Source organism: Apostichopus japonicus, chromosome 9 (genome assembly GCF_037975245.1).
Source record: "Apostichopus japonicus isolate 1M-3 chromosome 9, ASM3797524v1, whole genome shotgun sequence".
Classification (NCBI taxonomy): domain Eukaryota; kingdom Metazoa; phylum Echinodermata; class Holothuroidea; order Aspidochirotida; family Stichopodidae; genus Apostichopus; species Apostichopus japonicus.
In genome coordinates this window covers 3179352-3197556 of record NC_092569.1, presented here as the reverse complement: position 1 = coordinate 3197556, position 18205 = coordinate 3179352, and the positions used below count along the sequence as shown (strand labels likewise).

Here is an 18205-nt window from a genome sequence, read left to right as displayed (position 1 = left end):
TTTTGATGCTAGATTTGGATATCAAAGGTACCTTCCGATCAAAAATGTCAATTGGTTGACACCCGTGTGACCTTCGTGTGCGAAGTTATACGAGGTCAAAGTTAATTTTCAGACATTTTATGCAACAACTCCCAGTTCCAAGGTGTGACATGGTTGATATTTTCGGACAAGTTGCAAATGGTATAGGGGAATATTTTCAAACTTAATGGTCATGTGATCCGAGATCACCAAAGGTCAATTAATGTCAAAAAACTAGTATTTTGGGGGTAGAAAATGGGCAAAGAAAAAAATGTTTGAATTTGTATAGTTTGATGCTCTAATTTAGGTCTCATCAATCAAAAATGTCAATAAGTTGACCCAAGGTGACCTTTGTATGTAAAGTTATATGAGGTCAAAGTTAATTTTCAGACATTTAGTGTAATAACTCCCAGTGCCAAGGTGTTACACAGTTGATATTTTGAGACAAGTTGCAAATGGTATAGGGGAATATTTTCAAACTTAACGGTCATGTGATCCGAGGTCACCAAAGGTCAATTAATGATAAAAAACTAGTATTTTGCGATAACTTGAGAACAAATTGTCCGTTAGGGTTGGGAGTTGCTTCAATTTAATCCAATTGTCGACCCGCATCTGGGTGACCCTTGACCTCAATTTGACCTCTGGTGACCTTTTTAGTGTTTTGTGGATTTTTACAGTTTCGATGCTATTTTCAGATGTCAAAGGTAACTTCTGATCATAAATGTCAATGGGTTGACCCCTGTGTGACCTTCGTGTGCGAAGTTATATGAGGTCAAAGTTAATTTTCACACATTTAATGCAATAACTCCCAGTTCCAAGGTGTGACAAGGTTGATATTTTTGGAGTAGTTGCAAATGGTATAGGGGAATATTTTCAAACTTAACGGTCATGTGATCCAAGGTCACAAAGGTCAGCTAATGTTCAAAAAGTAGTATTATGGGGGGAGAAAATGGGCAAAGAAAAAATGTTTGAATTGTTACAGTCATGCTCTGTTTAGGTCTCACCGATCAAAAATGTCAATTGGTTGACCTCCAGGTGACCTTTGTGTGTGAAGTTACATACAAGTTCAAAGTTAATTTTTTGACATCTAATGCAATTAAATCTCAATGCCAAGGTGTGACATGGTTGATATTTTGGGACAAGTTGTGAATGGGGTGGTGGAACATTTTGAACTTAAAGGTCATGTCATCTGAGGTCACCATTGTTATCATATCTGTTGACACGCTTGTAGGTCTCCTATATTTCTTACATTTTCGACGCCATATTTAGATCTCAAAAGTGCCTTTTGATCAAAAATCCGATCACATTTTGTGATCACAAAAGTGTTGGCTATAGTGTTGGTTACTTTATGGGAACATGTAGGACCACAATTACTTGGACTATTTCAGCCCAATCTTGCTTGATAATATTATGTGTATTGTCATATACCCCAAGCAAGGAACCACAGTGCCCTTGGGCTCTTGTTCTACTAGGTTCTTAAATATTTTATATCAATAAAATATCCTTTTGCTTGTCCAGTCAACTTTTGTTTCAAACATTGCAGTAGAAGTAAAAAAGGTATTAACATTTTGAAATATGCGTTTACATGTGCTGAATACTGACAAATAAATGTGCCCAGGGCGTTGAAATGTTGGGGGTTGAATTAAATTCAAAACTTTTACTGGCCCATTAACCTTATTTTGGTCAAGACATGTAGGTTTCAATCTTATCTCGATTAACTGGAACTTTATTTGACTTAAAAATTAGCGATGTCATCATATCAGATGAGTTGTGTCTGGTTTTCTTCAAAATGTACAAATCATTTCTTCACGGAGGAAAATAACAGATTTTTGCAAAGAAGTTGGAATTTTCAAGAAATTGTAAATGTAGAGAACACTGACAAAGTTGAACAAACATTCGGAATGTACCATATTTCAAGAATAAATCAACAACTATTTATTATAAGTGGGTAGCAAAGCTTTTGAAGAACGCCTATTAAACACGTTGACATCACAGACGGACACTACAAGCCACTTCCGTCTATTTTAACATTACGCAAAACGGTTTTCTCTGCAGCTAAAACTGGACTCCGATTCCGTCTCGCAAATCTACGTGAGCGATTTGAACGAGACGATGACGACTCGAGATGGGATCGTAGGGTCTAACTCGGATGTTAGGACCAACCTGTCTCACGTTGCGTCACTGCTCGGCACATGGGATATTTATTGGTCGCTACCTCCCTCATTCCTGGGGTCAAAGGTCAGTGTAAAGTCTTATTTCATTTCATTTGTTTTTTCACATTATAAATACAGAGAAGTTAACTAAGTGACAAAATATATCAACAACCGTAGGGAAAATTGTGAAAGGAAGCACTCCAAAAAAACCCAGAGGGCTTGTCTAGTAGAGCGCTCCCATAAGTAAATAGAGAGAATGATAAAAGAAAAACAGTAACACCTATATCCACCCACACACCAACCAAATATTATTAACCAAGTATCTTTGACTCCCACTGCTTTTGAACAACTGTCCTCCAAATGAGCTTTCATTAAACTGAAAAGAGGGACAAGTTTATGTTTGTTGTTATTTCAGTTTGTCTGTATTTCTGTTTGTTATTAACGAGAAAGATTCGCCCGCAAACAGCTGGATTATAGTTGTGAAGGTCATCATCATCATCATCCACCAAGTCAGACTTCTTCCTCTCATTTGATCTGACGGGGAACAAAAGAACGCTTTCATTAATTAACCTCATTAGGGTATTTTTAGCTCCACGTTACAAGAATAGAGTAGAGATTAAAAATGGAAAATTGCCTCTGGTTAGATGAGATGACGAGATTAACACATGCATGCGATGAGGTGGTAATCACACATGTATGGATAAAGTAAAAGAATTTGTTTTCTAAGGTTTCATCACAGATTTGTTTAATATACGTCACATGTCATGCCTAATGAATACCTCCTGTAACATTGACATTTAATAACTATTCAATGTACGCTAATTGTTTACCTCACTCTGTCAGTCAAATGACACAAGGATAATAACACTTTGCGAAGTCCTATTATCAGGCATGAGCTTTTTCCGCAAATTTGTGGAATATCCGTGATTTCTTATCTACCTCAGGGACAAAAACTTTTATCCTAACACACTGTAGCATACGCAAACTGGAGCCTATACCGCAATTTTTGCAAAATTCCGTGATTTTTTTTTTTATATTTTACCCCAGGCTCATCCCTGTATTATAATACACGTTGAAACACTTGTACTTACAGTATGAGTTGTTGTGATGTCTTTTATCTTATAGGAACAGGATATCCATACTGCTCATTCTGTCAGAACAGGTGCTTTGAAGCACTTGGACTGACAGTATGAATAGTTGTGATGTCTTTATCTTATAGGAACAGGATATCCATACTGCTCATACTGTCAGCACAGGTGCTTTGAAGCATGATATGATACAAATCAATTGTCCCAACTGGGACTGTCTCATAGCAGAGAACACATAGTTCATTTGTTTTCCTCACTACACCTGTTAATCCTGTACTGATAGTCTTGTGCCTTAGTGATTATCCAGATTGTGTACATTTCAATATAGAGAGAGGTACATGTGTGGTAACAGTTTTCATTAACATTTTCAATAGCACTTACATCCCTCTGTTCTTAAATACAGAACATATTAAACCCACTGCTACACAGAATATCTCAATTTTACCGACCATGTATTATATAACCGTGTAGCGGAGTGGTCCTATGGTAATTTGTGTCATGCTACCTCAGTTACCTCCATACTGTAAATATTTACATTAACATATCATGTATTATAACCGTGTAGCCGAGTGGTCCTATGGTAATTTGTGTCATGCTACCTCAGTTACCTCCATACTGTAAATATTTACATTAACATATCATGTATTATAACCGTGTAGCCGAGTGGTCCTATGGTAATTTGTGTCATGCTAGCTCATTTACCTCCACACTGTAAATATTTACATTGACAGATCATGTATTATATAACCGTGAAGCGGAGTGGTCCTATGGTAATTTGTGTCATTTTACCTCCACACTGTAAATATTTCAATTGACAGATCACATCATATGGAGGTAGCTTGAGGTACAAGGTTCTTCTGGCTGACTTCCTCAATATCAATCTTGCTCCATCTTCATCTGCCCCTTATCTCATCCTAGTTGGCTCTGAGATGGTATTGGATGGTACCATGGTGATGAAAGGAAGAGGAGAAACTACTCTTATGTTTAAAGTAGAATTACTGGAGGTAATGTAACATCAGAATTTAGAGATCAATCGTCATTTCTTATCTGGAATTATCTTTTTATCTGGTTGTAATTCCTTACATCTTCCCTGGAGAATTACAAGTCAGTATATCATGCCTAAGTATAACCTTATGATAATGTGCTCATTGTAAACATGTTTCATACCTTTCTTAACATTGTGTATGTTAGAGTGGTCAATAATAAGAAGCTTTAAAGAGAAACCTTTGACCTAAATAGGATGGTCGTTTGTTTTTGTCAACTTTATTTTTTTTTTTAAATTTGATTATTTTTCCACAACATAAATAATGTAATGGTATAGATCTATATAAATTACAAGGAGATGAAGGTGTACTGAACAGGCAGAGCTTTGACAAACAAGAAAGGAAAAAGGAAGAAAAAATACAGGCCAAGAAGAGAAAAGCTAGATCAAATATTAAACCAATAATAAGAATAACCACGTAGCGAATGGAATTGTGGTTTTGCTTTTAAGGATAGTACAGTGTTACTATCTTTATTCCAGACAGTGGACACAGTTTTGTTGCTTAGAATGGACTGTAACGTTTTATCATGAAACAATTTTCAAAACAAGTTATATATTAAGCATGTATTCAATTTTAGTTATGAATATTTATGGCTATCAATGAATATTTATAATCAAGTTTGTTTATAAACTACCCTGAACATATCGTTATATCTTATGAACTGCAGACTTTTTTAATGAAGTTTTATTCTGCATTATTACTACGATCCTGTCCATTTTGTACTTTTCTTGTAGCAAAATTTTGTCTTCCGTGGAACAAATTCCAACCCAGCGAGAGCAGACTTCATGATGGTTCTTGCTCAACTAAAGACAGTCCTCGTCAGGGCCAACGTTGTTCAGAATGTCGGAACAACAATGTGAGTATACGTCAGAATAAAATAATCATATATAACAGGTTATATGTATGCTGTGTGTCAGCAGAGTGTTGCATTGTGGGTAAGTGTTTAATAGCTGTTGATTTGAAGGTGTCAAAGTCTCTTGTTATGAAAGAGATAAAACCCATAATTTCAAAATGAAGCAAATTACCGTAAGTGTACAGTCACAGAAATTTTGCTATTCGTGGCATCTCTTGTTACCAACTGAATGCCACATCAAAATATGTATGTTATGATCCATTTGTTCAGCCTGTTTGATAATAAATATTTTCTCCCCCTAATCATCACACTGTTGTTATAAATTTGCTATATTTTCATGCCTTCTTTTGTCCTACTAAACGTCCGTAGTTGTCACATGAAATGAAACACTGTGCACTTAAAATTTACGAGAGATTCGATCCTTCAGTTGCAACCAGATAGAGAGAAGTAGTCTTATGCCGAAGAATGAACAACAGCATCCCAGAATCTGTAGTACAGTTTTTTTTTTTCTGATCCATTCAGAAACATTCTAAATAGAAGTGAGGAAATAGGTTTATTAAGCAACAGGAACCTCAGGAAGGAAGTAAAAGTAACTTTTTTATCAGTCTTAGCTGTAATCCAGGGGAAGATAACATTCTTAGATATAGTTATTGGACTTCTAGACAACATGTTTGCATCATTTAAAATGATGTCCGTGTCATTAATAAAGCATGGTAAATTGATTTGCCCTCTGTTCGTGCTTTCATATCGCTCTTATTTCGATTCGTTATTATTCAGACTATCCAAAGTTAGCGTGGACGTTGGATCCCACGGAAGCCCATCGGACGATGACGTGCAGGCCTACGCAGTAGAGCAGTGCAGATGCCCACAGGGATACGCCGGAACTTCCTGTGAGGTAACCTCATCAGTAAAAGGATCTCTGATCTTTTAATTCCCCTTCCACCCTTTCCCCTCAATGCAAGAAATAAACAAGGGAAAAGGAATCTTAATTAAATTGTGTAGTGATCAGGAAAAATTTGATTTCATTGAGGTTTTGTTTTTTTGTTTTTTCATAAATGTTTATCCACTGGTAAGTTGCAGTTGACTACATGATGTCATCATATGGATTAAGAAGGGGGGAATGAAGGAATACAAATGGGGGTATGAAGGGATAGGAATGGGTGGTAGAGAGGGGCACTGGTTTAGAGGGATACAGAATTGATAGTAGAGTTGTAAAGAAGCTTTGCTGTAGACTTATTTTTAACATATTTCCTATTTAATCTTTCTCTTATTGTAATCATGCCGATACTAAGAAACTCGCTCATCTTTTAAACAATTCACCCTGCCTCACTATTTTTCGATATGGGAGTAGCATACTCCATAACAATTGTCAAACTAATGTTGTCTCTGAAGATTTTTATGAAGTTTTCACAGGATAAAAGTGTTTATTCCTCCCTGAATAACTGACACATTGGCCATTTCAAGGCAACTTTGATTTTTCTGTGTACCATGATCATGTACAGTTAAAGCAAGAAGGACCCCAAAACGTTTTGTCTCTGGACTGCCAAGCCTACTTACTGACCAGTAAACAGATTACCTATATGGTGCTGTTTGTAAGCATAACCTGGTTCTAAAATTGGCTCAGTTGACCCAATTTTTGCTCCCATGTGTATTTTCATCAATGTATCTCAACATCCGAGCCTCAAAATACCAATTCCTATTTGGTAAAATATCTGAAAAGATGTCCCATTTTGACTTTTGGCAATATCCTTCCTGTCGGAGAACACTTTGACGTATTGGTAAGTTCTCCATCTGGACTACGCCACTGGCAAAGTGTAATAGATGGTGTTTACTATTGATATTTAATTTCTTATATGTCTAAGAAAATCATTAGTTTTAATAATGGCAATTAAATTGGTCTTTTCTTGTTTGTTTCCAGAAATGTTCTGAGGGTTACGTGAGGGTATCTGAAGGACCGTACCTGGGTACCTGTCGTCCATGCAAGTGTAACCGACATGCTACTAGCTGTCAGGATGGATCTGGTGCTTGTGTTGTAAGGGACATTTTTCTCTCTGTAGCTCCTTGCAAACGTAGAATCGTTTATTTAGGCGTATGGTATTAAATGCAGAAATTGAAGGGATAACACAGAAATGGAAAGGAAAACATGCTTATGAAAGTGATAACACAGAATGCAATGAGCGACACAGAAATGGAAGGGATAACACAGAAATGGAAGGGATAACACAGAAATAGAAGGGATAACACAGAAATGTAATGAGTGACACAGAAATTCAAGACATAACCAGAAATAGAAGGGATAACACAGACTGGGACATCACAGGAATGCAACGGTTAACACAGAAATGACAGGGATATCACTGAAATGCAACATTGGGCACAGAAATGGAAGTGATAACACAGAAATGAAAGGGATAACACAGACTGGGACATCACAGGAATGCAACGGATAACACAAAGATGACAGGGATATCACTGAAATGCAACAGGGGGCACAGAAATGGAAGTGATAACACAGAAATGAAAGGGATAACACAGACTGGGACATCACAGGAATGCAACGGATAACACAAAGATGACAGGGATATCACTGAAATGCAACATTGGGCACAGAAATGGAAGTGATAACACAGAAATGAAAGGGATAACACAGACTGGGACATCACAGGAATGCAACGGATAGCACAAAGATGACAGGGATATCACTGAAATGCAACAGGGGGCACAGAAATGGAAGGGATAACACAGAAATGGAAAGGAAAACATGCTTATGAAAGTGATAACACAGAAATTCAATGAGTGACACAGAAATTCAAGCGATAACACAGAAATGGAAGGGATAACACAGAAATAGAAGGGATAACACAGAAATGTAATGAGTGACACAGAAATTCAAGACATAACCAGAAATAGAAGGGATAACACAGACTGGGACATCACAGGAATGCAACGGTTAACACAGAAATGACAGGGATATCACTGAAATGCAACGGGGCACAGAAATGGAAGTGATAACACAGAAATGAAAGGGATAACACAGACTGGGACATCACAGGAATGCAACGGATAGCACAAAGATGACAGGGATATCACTGAAATGCAACAGGGGGCACAGAAATGGAAGTGATAACACAGAAATGGAAAGGAAAACATGCTTATGAAAGTGATAACACAGAAATTCAATGAGTGACACAGAAATTCAAGCGATAACACAGAAATGGAAGGGATAACACAGAAATAGAAGGGATAACACAGAAATGTAATGAGTGACACAGAAATTCAAGACATAACCAGAAATAGAAGGGATAACACAGACTGGGACATCACAGGAATGCAACGGTTAACACAGAAATGACAGGGATATCACTGAAATGCAACGGGGCACAGAAATGGAAGTGATAACACAGAAATGAAAGGGATAACACAGACTGGGACATCACAGGAATGCAACGGATAGCACAAAGATGACAGGGATATCACTGAAATGCAACGGGGCACAGAAATGGAAGTGATAACACAGAAATGAAAGGGATAACACAGACTGGGACATCACAGGAATGCAACGGATAACACAAAGATGACAGGGATATCACTGAAATGCAACATTGGGCACAGAAATGGAAGTGATAACACAGAAATGAAAGGGATAACACAGACTGGGACATCACAGGAATGCAACGGATAGCACAAAGATGACAGGGATATCACTGAAATGCAACAGGGGGCACAGAAATGGAAGTGATAACACAGAAATGAAAGGGATAGCACAGACTGGGACATCACAGGAATGCAACGGATAACACAAAGATGACAGGGATATCACTGAAATGCAACAGGGGGCACAGAAATGGAAGGGATAACACATAAATGGAAGTGATAACACAGAAATAGAAGGGACAACACAGAAATGGTATACGAAACACTAAAATGCATGAATGTAGTTTAATATAAAATGCCCTATGTCTAAGTTCATAAATGTGAGATGTCTCTCCTTGTATATTAAACTAGAAGATGTTTTCATCCCATTATCACAGGATTGCCAAGATAACACGGCTGGTTTACAATGTGAAATATGTGCACCCGGTTACTATGGCGATGCTACCCAGGGAACGTCAGAAGATTGCAAGAAATGTGCCTGCCCTCTTGCACAGCCACAAAACAAGTAAATCATTAACAACAACAAAATATCTTCATCCATTTCATCAACCGAAAGACCTGAAAAGAAAAAATGCAATCATATGCAATACTGGCATCTGAAAGTCAACGGCCAACCCACATGTTTTATTGGTCAGTAATGAAGATAACTGTGGATCGTAAATATTTTACAATCTGTAATATGGCCATTGGACCAGGACTTTTTGTCCAACTCTAGTGCAGAGAATTGACCTCTAATCTGTATATAAATTGATAGATATTGATAGAGTTTTATTTTTCAGACCATGGGGGAGGGGGGGGGGGACTGACAGAGAAATGGATTCATGTTTAACATTAAAGAAGCTAGCAGGTAGTTTCATATAGGCATATCATGTGGTACAAAGTTTTACAATTAGCCACTGTTTACCAGAAACCCATTCTGCTGTCGATAAGTCCACATTCAGTAGCTCGTGGTTGTCGTAAGAATCAATTTCCTGCTTTCTTGCTGAACGCTGTTATTCTTCTTCAGTTTCAGTCCAACCTGTAACTTGTTGACGGATGGAAGACACAATTGTACTGCTTGTCTGGAAGGATATGTTGGAAGATTCTGCGAGAGGTAGGATATTTTCACTGACATACTTTGAAAGAGAAAGAGTACAATTATTTATAGACATCCCTGTGAGGTAAAAGCAGCTCTGAATATGTTTTAGAAAAAAAAAAGCTGGTAGTGCAAAAATTTTCTCTTCATGGTACTGATATTCACTGATGGAACTGTCTTAGTCAGCCTGTATTGCCATGACGAAGTTTCTCTCAAAGTTACTATTTTCATGGAAAGAATAATCCAAAACTAACAAAATAAACCTCCTAAACTTGTGATGTAATGTTTGAAGCATCCTGTTTGTTTGAACAAAATTTTGGTTCATGTTACACTCCCTTTAAAGTTTATGCAGATTATTAAGTTAAACTAAATATGATTGTTGTTCGAGATGGATCCAGTGGCATAGTGTCTTAAATGTTTGCTAATAGTTAGAAAAACGAAATGTTACAAAAATGTTTCTATTATTATTATTTTTTTTGGGGGGGGGGGAGAGGTGGTGCCTGGAAGAAGGTTGATCTTGCTATGTATACAGCTCTATTATTGAAGGCAATGTTGTACCACTTTTTCCCAGATGGATATGATATGATACAATGTTATTTGTTCACTCTATCAATGTCATTTTAATTTCACACAGTTGTGAAGATGGATATTTTGGTGACCCCTTGATGTTGAATGGTTCATGCCAACCTTGTGAATGTAATGCAGCTGGTGCAGTCTCCCCATTGTGCAATAAATCAAATGGACTGTGCCATTGTAAAGAAGGTGTGAGTGGGGACAAGTGCAATGAATGTCCAGTGGGATTCACTCTGGATGGAGATGGCTGCATAAGTGAGTATCTGAAGACCAAAGAAAAATTATTTTGCAAAGCTTTTCTTTTTTCTTTTCCCCGATGAATTGAATTTTTATAATCAGACCGAAATCCATAATAGTGCATTTCTAGACAAATTTAAGATGAAATTTGAGCTTCTTGTGGCTATTAATTTAATCAACATCCTTAAATTGGCTAGTGAGAAAACTCACCCAAGCTTACATCTAAAGAAGTCGTTGAATGCATATTATGAAATTATATTATTTTATGTATTAAGCCTGTCAATTGTAACAGACTTAATGTTTTTCCCATTGTATATGCGATGTCCCATTTCATTAGTCTATCCCGTGTCAAAAATACAAGCTTTTAACTTGAAGACATGTATTATTTTGGCAACTAAAATAAACTTCAGAGTTGTCAGAGGTGGAGTTTGTGGATAAATTGTAAGAATATTTTCTTGCAGCAACTGTAATGTATTTCCCTAATATGTAAATAGCATTAGACAAAATATAACTAAAATAATAATTAATGGACTCCACAGCTTGCATGGAAGATGCCTGCAGTGGTACTTTGCTCGAGGAGTTAATCAAGATGGAAGGCTCCTTTAACATCTCTTTCAATGCTTCCCTGTTTGTGATAATACCTTGGTCCAGATACTACGGATTGGAAAATCAGACTGCAGTCGTTACTGTAAGTTACTTCTCAGCATGTGGTTGCATTAAACAATGTACCATCTTTAATGAAGGGAATAAACAATAACAACATGCCTCTTTAAGGTTTGTTGCGTGACTGCTCAAGCAGAATAAAAATAAAACAAAAACTGTTAGCAAACTGCTTATACACTAAAGAGCCTGTGTAATTGAATGTGTAATAGTATAAAGTGGGCCTGATGTTTCGATCCTAGCAGGATCTTCTTCAGAGGCTGAATGACAAGTGGATTGTCATTTAGCCTCTGAAGAAGATCCTGCTAGGATCGAACTGTCAGGCCCACTGTTCAAACAGAGCTTTAAAACACACTGGACCATAAATTGTTAGTTTAGGTAAGGACTCTTTCAAAAAAAGATTAACATGTAAGATATGGAAAATATGCATACATTTTAATTTTGTATGTAATTAGCATAATTTTAATACATTGATGAACATTTTCTTTTTAGTCTGCGATCAGTCTGTTTCAAGAGGATCTGTCGGTCGTTAAACCTCTAATTAAATCGTCCGCAAGGGAAGTGGATAAAAGAAAACTAGACGGAGTGAAGTTACTGGCACAGGTGAGAAACAGCCGTTCTTTAAGCATGTATGGGAAAGAAACTTGCAACAACAACAATCATTGTTTCAATCTTTAGGAAAGAATGAAACCTTTGGTGGATAAAAACTGGTCAATTCCTCAAAAAGTAACTTGGATCCATTATTAAGGGTTATTTTAAAATTGCAATTTTGCCCATTTTTTGCAGAAGAGTGATATTCAGTTCATTGATTCCTACTCATGTATGATAGTTTTAAGTATTATTCTAGAAAAAAAAGAGAGAAGTTTAGAAAATAGTTGTCACTTTTCTGTGTTCTTTTTGTTAGATTTTCAGATAATTTTTCATCATTTTCTTCGTAACTTGTAGATGGAAGATTTGGGATCCCGGTCAAAGACTAGTGTCAACTCCACCCATTTGAACCTTCAGAGAAGCTTGAGGTTACAAAGAAATATAACCAACTTGATGATGAATTTGAATAGTAAGAACTTAGCAGAAACCATTGTAATCTTCACATTTATTTGCCTTCAAGATGGATATTAAGGACCTTCAAGATATTAAGGACCTTCAAGATATTAAGGACTTTATACAAAAAAAACTACATACAATACAGACTTTATAAATGCTGTAAATGAAATATTGGTCCAACTCCAGTCTTCATAGCTTGTTCTATTCCTGAAATGAAAAGGAAAAAAATAAAATAAAAAGAGTATAGAATTGATTCAATTGTTAGGGGAAAGAATATAATTTGTGATGTCACACAATGACATCACACCCCTCTATCTTTATGCAAATAGGATCCTTTCCTAATTGCATTCAGTATGTATAATATTTGTAAAATTACTTGGTAATAACTTAAAATCAAAATAAAGCAAAGAACTGTTAGCAAACTGCTTATCCACCAAAGAGAATGTGTAAAAGTAAGTTGGCCTGACATTTCGATCCTAGCAGGATCTTCTTCAGAGGCTGAATGGTAATAACTTGATAGCAAATAACATCCTTTCATAAAGTGGATATGTCTTCCAAGGTTACATAAACCACTTCAAATTATAACAGAGAACAATAGTATTTTGAATCTGTGTATAATAGCATACATTAGTACACAATATTGTCTTCCAGATAAAAGGGTTTTAACTTCATTATCTCAACAACAAAACAAGTTCCAGTTTGTTTAAATTTATAATATTAACAGGGTGAAGGGCCAAGAAGGGCATATGGCCCTATGGAAAGCCCATCATTAGAAAACCCCTCACAGGAATACACAAAAATATATATATATAAATTAAAAAAAATATATATATAATTTATACTATATAAAAAAAGAAATGTATAAAAATAAATATTTAAATAAATTAAAAAGTGCACCCTTAACCCCATTAAATATGACAACTCTTAGTAAAGAAAGTATCAATGTTTTTCTTCAACAACAAAATTCTATGTCATGAAATATTTCTTAAACTTAAAAACGTTTCTTGATATCCCTTGGGTCACACTGACAGTTTTGCCTTCTCGTTTGTCTACAGATAGCTACGACGAACTGCAAAGGGAAATGCACACACAAGTCAAGGTGCCCATGGCAACCAACGACGAATTACTCCAACGAGCTGGAGAAGTTTTATCTGAAATTAAAGAAAGGGATTTTCAAAATGTCACAAATAACACAATCCAAGAACATAGGTAAGGAAGATTTAATATTTCCTCTTTCTTATGTCTTGTAGATATTATGCCTTAAGCCTTTTTATGGCATTTAAAAAATTATTGCCAACCACATCTCTTATCATATGCTCGATATTTTTCTTTCGGGTGGAAAAATCCAATGTTTGCATTTGTAGAGAGATATTTGAAGAGATTATATCACCGAGATAGCTCCAGCAAAACTGACGAGAAACATGTTAGTTTTGACATTTCTCTTGTCTCAGAGATTACCTATTGTCATTCCTCTCTCAGGTTGTCTGTTGCAGCATTTGAACTGTCATCCTCATCAGCTCTCCGCCTCACGGAGCTGAGAGAAGCCATCGTCAACGTCTCGCAAACCCTGTCTGATTTGAGGGACGACTTGAGGGAGCTGTTGAATATGAGTGACGCATCGGGGACGAAGATACGAGCAGCCTCTTCGCTAAACAACGATTCTGCCACGTCTTTGAAAACTCTCAAGGTGATCGAATCGTCGATTGTAGAGGACGGTTAAGAATGAAATATATACAGAGTGCTCCCATTCAGTGTAGCACACTTCCCACCGTTACCCTACGTTAATGTAATCATGTGCTATCTGGGGTGGGGGAGGGGGGTGTGGGGGTGAGGGAGGGTGACGAATTGATGTTTACTGTTCTTGAATACAGTTTGATCATGTTCTACCAGGATTTATACATTTAATAGTCTTCATGCAAGCAATACAGCTGCAACTCACCTGTTTGTGGTAGAGATGTTAGTTGGACAAATTTGATTAAAACTAATATTGCAGCAAAATATAGTTTGTTTACCCCCATTTTATTATCATGAGGTCTATGATATCCTGAATTTGATATAATGTTTAAAAATTTCATGCTCATTTTATTGAATGCAAATAATAAAGGAAAGACTGATCATTTTTAACTTCTATTTCACAGAAGTATTCAAGAAGAACAGAATCCATTGTTAAGAAGATAAAGAAGGTGTTAGAATCAGCAGGAGAACTTACTAACTCTTCCAGGGTCTCTATCAGTTTTGCAAACCAATCGTTTCAGGTAAAAATGTTTCCATTTTTGCAAATATGTCAAGAGTTCAAATTTTAGGAAGTGAATACTAATTTTTAAACAGTTTTCAAAATCTATGAAAATGTGTAATAAATGAATTGTGTAGGTCGGTGAAAAAACCACACCATTAATGCATCAGTCTTACAGAGAAATTGTGAAAAAGATGGACAGCAAATTGATAGGAATATTAAAATTATTGGGAATTGGAGAATCTCATTACTAGTGATGTTAACCCTTACATTATTGTAACAAAGGTTGCATTGCTCCCCCTACAGGAATTTGTGACGGAACAGAAAAATTTATCGAGACAGCTGAATCCACTTCTCAACGCCTCAATAACCCTGATTGAATCAGGGTTGGCACTGTCGGGACTCGTGAACCGAGCAGTAGGACACTCCCATAGATTATGGAACCTCTCATTATCACTAGAAAGGTAACGTCTGCCTCTTGCGTGAGAAACATTTGAAAGCTAAAAAGCCATTGGTTTAGTTTACAACATTATGTGTCTCGTCGTTATAAATGTATTTATGTATGTATGTATTTAAGATCCTCCTGCAAGCAGGAACTCGCCAAAAAGCAATCATTGGCTTATCAAAGCCGCAAGCTGACCGAAGTCAGTCTCTTGGATTCATATTAAACGTCCATCATTATGAATTGTCAATTGTAAACAACTCTGTAACAGGACGACATACATTAATCTGGGAGTGACTCGAACTCGGGACCTTATGATTGGAAGGCACCGGCGTTAACCACTGAGCTAACACTCCTGTGTGTTTCTTATCATAAAGTAGTTTATACACTTCTTGTCATTGATGTCACAGCGGGTGTTGAAATCTTCAGAAGGGGCTACACTGCTTTTCAAGATAAATGTCAACATTCACCTTAGATCTATCACACTCTGACAGCTGTGAAATCATATAATACAGCCTACTTTGCATATTACAATTGGGGCTGAAGTAACTGTACTAAACTGAAAGTAGGTAACTGTGTACTAGTAGGTAACCGTGTTGAATTTAGGTAATTGTGTACTAGTCGGTAACGGTGTTGAAAGTAGGTAACTGTGTACTAGTAGGTAACCGTGTTGAATGTAGGTAACTGTGCACTAGTCGGTAACAGTGTTGAATTTAGGTAACTGTGTACTAGTCGGTAACTGTGTTGAATTTAGGTAATTGTGTACTAGTCGGTAACGGTGTTGAAAGTAGGTAACTGTGTACTAGTAGGTAACCGTGTTGAATGTAGGTAACTGTGCACTAGTCGGTAACGGTGTTGAATTTAGGTAACTGTGTACTAGGCGGTAACGGTGTTGAATTTAGGTAACTGTACTAGTAGGTAACTGATGAAAGTAGGTAACTGTGTACTAGTCGGTAACATTGTTGAAAGTAGGTAACTGTGTACTAAACACTTTGATACTCTTCTTTTCTCTTCAGTCCATCTGTTGATTTCTTCAAAGTCCATTTTAGAAAGGTGTTTTTTATTCTCTGACTTCAACTTTAATACATGCACTTCTCTTTTCCACACCTTGCAGTCTTTTACAACCAACCAAACACATAGCAGACAATGCCCTGCAAGCGGCTAGAGCGTATTCAGATATCGTACTTGCCATAGAGGGGGCTGAGAATGCCTCACTCATAGCTGCGGTAGCTGCAGATGGAGCATACAATCAGGTAAAATGCATTCTGCTGGTGTTTAGTCGGTGTTATGTTTGTCGTAACTTCTGCTTGGGTGGTGCAAAGGTGTTGCATACAATGAGGTAAAGTGCATTCTGCTGGTGTTTAGTTGGTGTTCTGTTTGTCGTAACTTCTGTTTGGGTGGTGCTTACAACGAGGTAAAGTGCATTCTGCTGGTGTTTAGTTGGTGTAATGTTTATTGTAACTTCTGTCTGGGTGGTGCTTACAATGAGGTAAAGTGCATTTTGGTGGTGTTTAGTCGGTGTTATGTTTGTCGTAACTTCTGCTTGGGTGGTGCAAAGGTGTTGCATACAATGAGGTAAAGTGCATTCTGCTGGTGTTTAGTTGGTGTTCTGTTTGTCGTAACTTCTGTTTGGGTGGTGCTTACAACGAGGTAAAGTGCATTCTGCTGGTGTTTAGTTGGTGTAATGTTTATTGTAACTTCTGTCTGGGTGGTGCTTACAATGAGGTAAAGTGCATTTTGGTGGTGTTTAGTCGGTGTTATGTTTATTGTAACTTCTGTCTGGGTGGTGCTTACAATGAGGTAAAGTGCATTCTGCTGGTGTTTAGTCGGTGTTATATTTATTGTAGCTTCTGTCTGGGTGGTGCTTACAACGAGGTAAAGTGCATTTTGGTGGTGTTTAGTTGGTGTTATGATTATTGTAACTTCTGCTCGGGTGGTTCTTACAATGAGGTAAAGTGCATTCTGCTGGTGTTTAGTCAGTGTTATGTTTATTGTAGCTTCTGCTTGGGTGGTGCTTACAATGAGGTAAAGTGCATTTTGGTGGTGTTTAGTTGGTGTTATGATTATTGTAACTTCTGCTTGGGTGGTGCTTACAATGAGGTAAAGTGCATTCTGCTGGTGTTTAGTCGGTGTTATATTTATTGTAGCTTCTGTCTGGGTGGTGCTTACAATGAGGTAAAGTGCATTTTGGTGGTGTTTAGTTGGTGTTATGATTATTGTAACTTCTGCTTGGGTGGTGCTTACAGTGAGGTAAAGTGCATTCTGCTGGTGTTTAGTTGGTGTTATGTTTATTGTAACTTCTGTCTGGGTGGTTCTTACAATGAGGTAAAGTGCATTCTGCTGGTGTTTAGTCGGTGTTATGTTTATTGTAGCTTCTGCTTGAGTGGTGCTTACAATGAGGTAAAGTGCATTCTGCTGGTTTTTAGTTGGTGTAATGATTATTGTATCTTCTGCTTGGGTGGTGCTAACAATGAGGTAAAGTGCATTCTGCTGGTGTTTAGTTGGTGTTATGATTATGGTAACTTCTGCTTGGGTGGTGCAAAGGTGTTGCATATCTGTGTGATATTGGTATTAAATGAGCGCTTAATTTTATCTCGATACTAACTTGGGTGTTCAGTTGCTGCATAACTGGTATATCTGTATCACATCAGTGTTGAAGGCATACAGAATTGAGTTAGGACTTACTTCCATAAGCAATGACTATCGGTCATGTAGTTTTAGTGTACATGTAAACGAATGAGAGATTTCTTCGCAGATCGGCGATCGAGGTACACCGTCAATTTCCTCTCTTCATCTTTCTGCAGACATTTCTCCGTGATGACAGAAGACTTACAGAGGTGGCGCTGGAACTTAAGTTGTTGTCTGAGGACCAGCGTTCTCTAGTCGTCGCTCTCAAAGAGAGGATCTCGAAGGTGGCGAAGAATTTAAAACAAGGGCGGAAGAAAGTAAAGAGGCTACAAAAGAAAATGACCAAAGCAGAAACCTCTCTGGAGAGCATCGTGACTGCGCTGCCTCCTCTGGAAGAAAAGGGTACGTTGGAGAGAAGAAATAATACATGGTGCTGTCTGTTCTTAAATAGAAAATGGTAGTAATGATAAGAACCGTGAGACATGTAACTATGTTCCCCTTTAA

The 18205-nt window shown here is 37.2% G+C and overlaps 1 protein-coding gene across 1 annotated transcript in view; it reads left to right on the top strand.

Moving 5' to 3' along the window:
* LOC139973495 (laminin subunit alpha-2-like) overlaps positions 1-18205 on the top strand; it is a 149907-nt gene that overhangs the window by 79015 nt on the left and 52687 nt on the right. Inside the window, exons 25-41 of the mRNA XM_071980226.1 lie at positions 2074-2256; positions 4078-4263; positions 5037-5158; positions 5933-6050; positions 7074-7187; positions 9187-9314; positions 9816-9902; positions 10519-10712; positions 11234-11382; positions 11847-11957; positions 12300-12411; positions 13454-13607; positions 13878-14085; positions 14537-14653; positions 14938-15095; positions 16188-16326; positions 17878-18103. Coding sequence (XP_071836327.1) covers positions 2074-2256; positions 4078-4263; positions 5037-5158; positions 5933-6050; positions 7074-7187; positions 9187-9314; positions 9816-9902; positions 10519-10712; positions 11234-11382; positions 11847-11957; positions 12300-12411; positions 13454-13607; positions 13878-14085; positions 14537-14653; positions 14938-15095; positions 16188-16326; positions 17878-18103 — 2506 coding nt within the window. The remainder of the gene's footprint in view (positions 1-2073; positions 2257-4077; positions 4264-5036; positions 5159-5932; positions 6051-7073; positions 7188-9186; positions 9315-9815; positions 9903-10518; positions 10713-11233; positions 11383-11846; positions 11958-12299; positions 12412-13453; positions 13608-13877; positions 14086-14536; positions 14654-14937; positions 15096-16187; positions 16327-17877; positions 18104-18205) is intronic.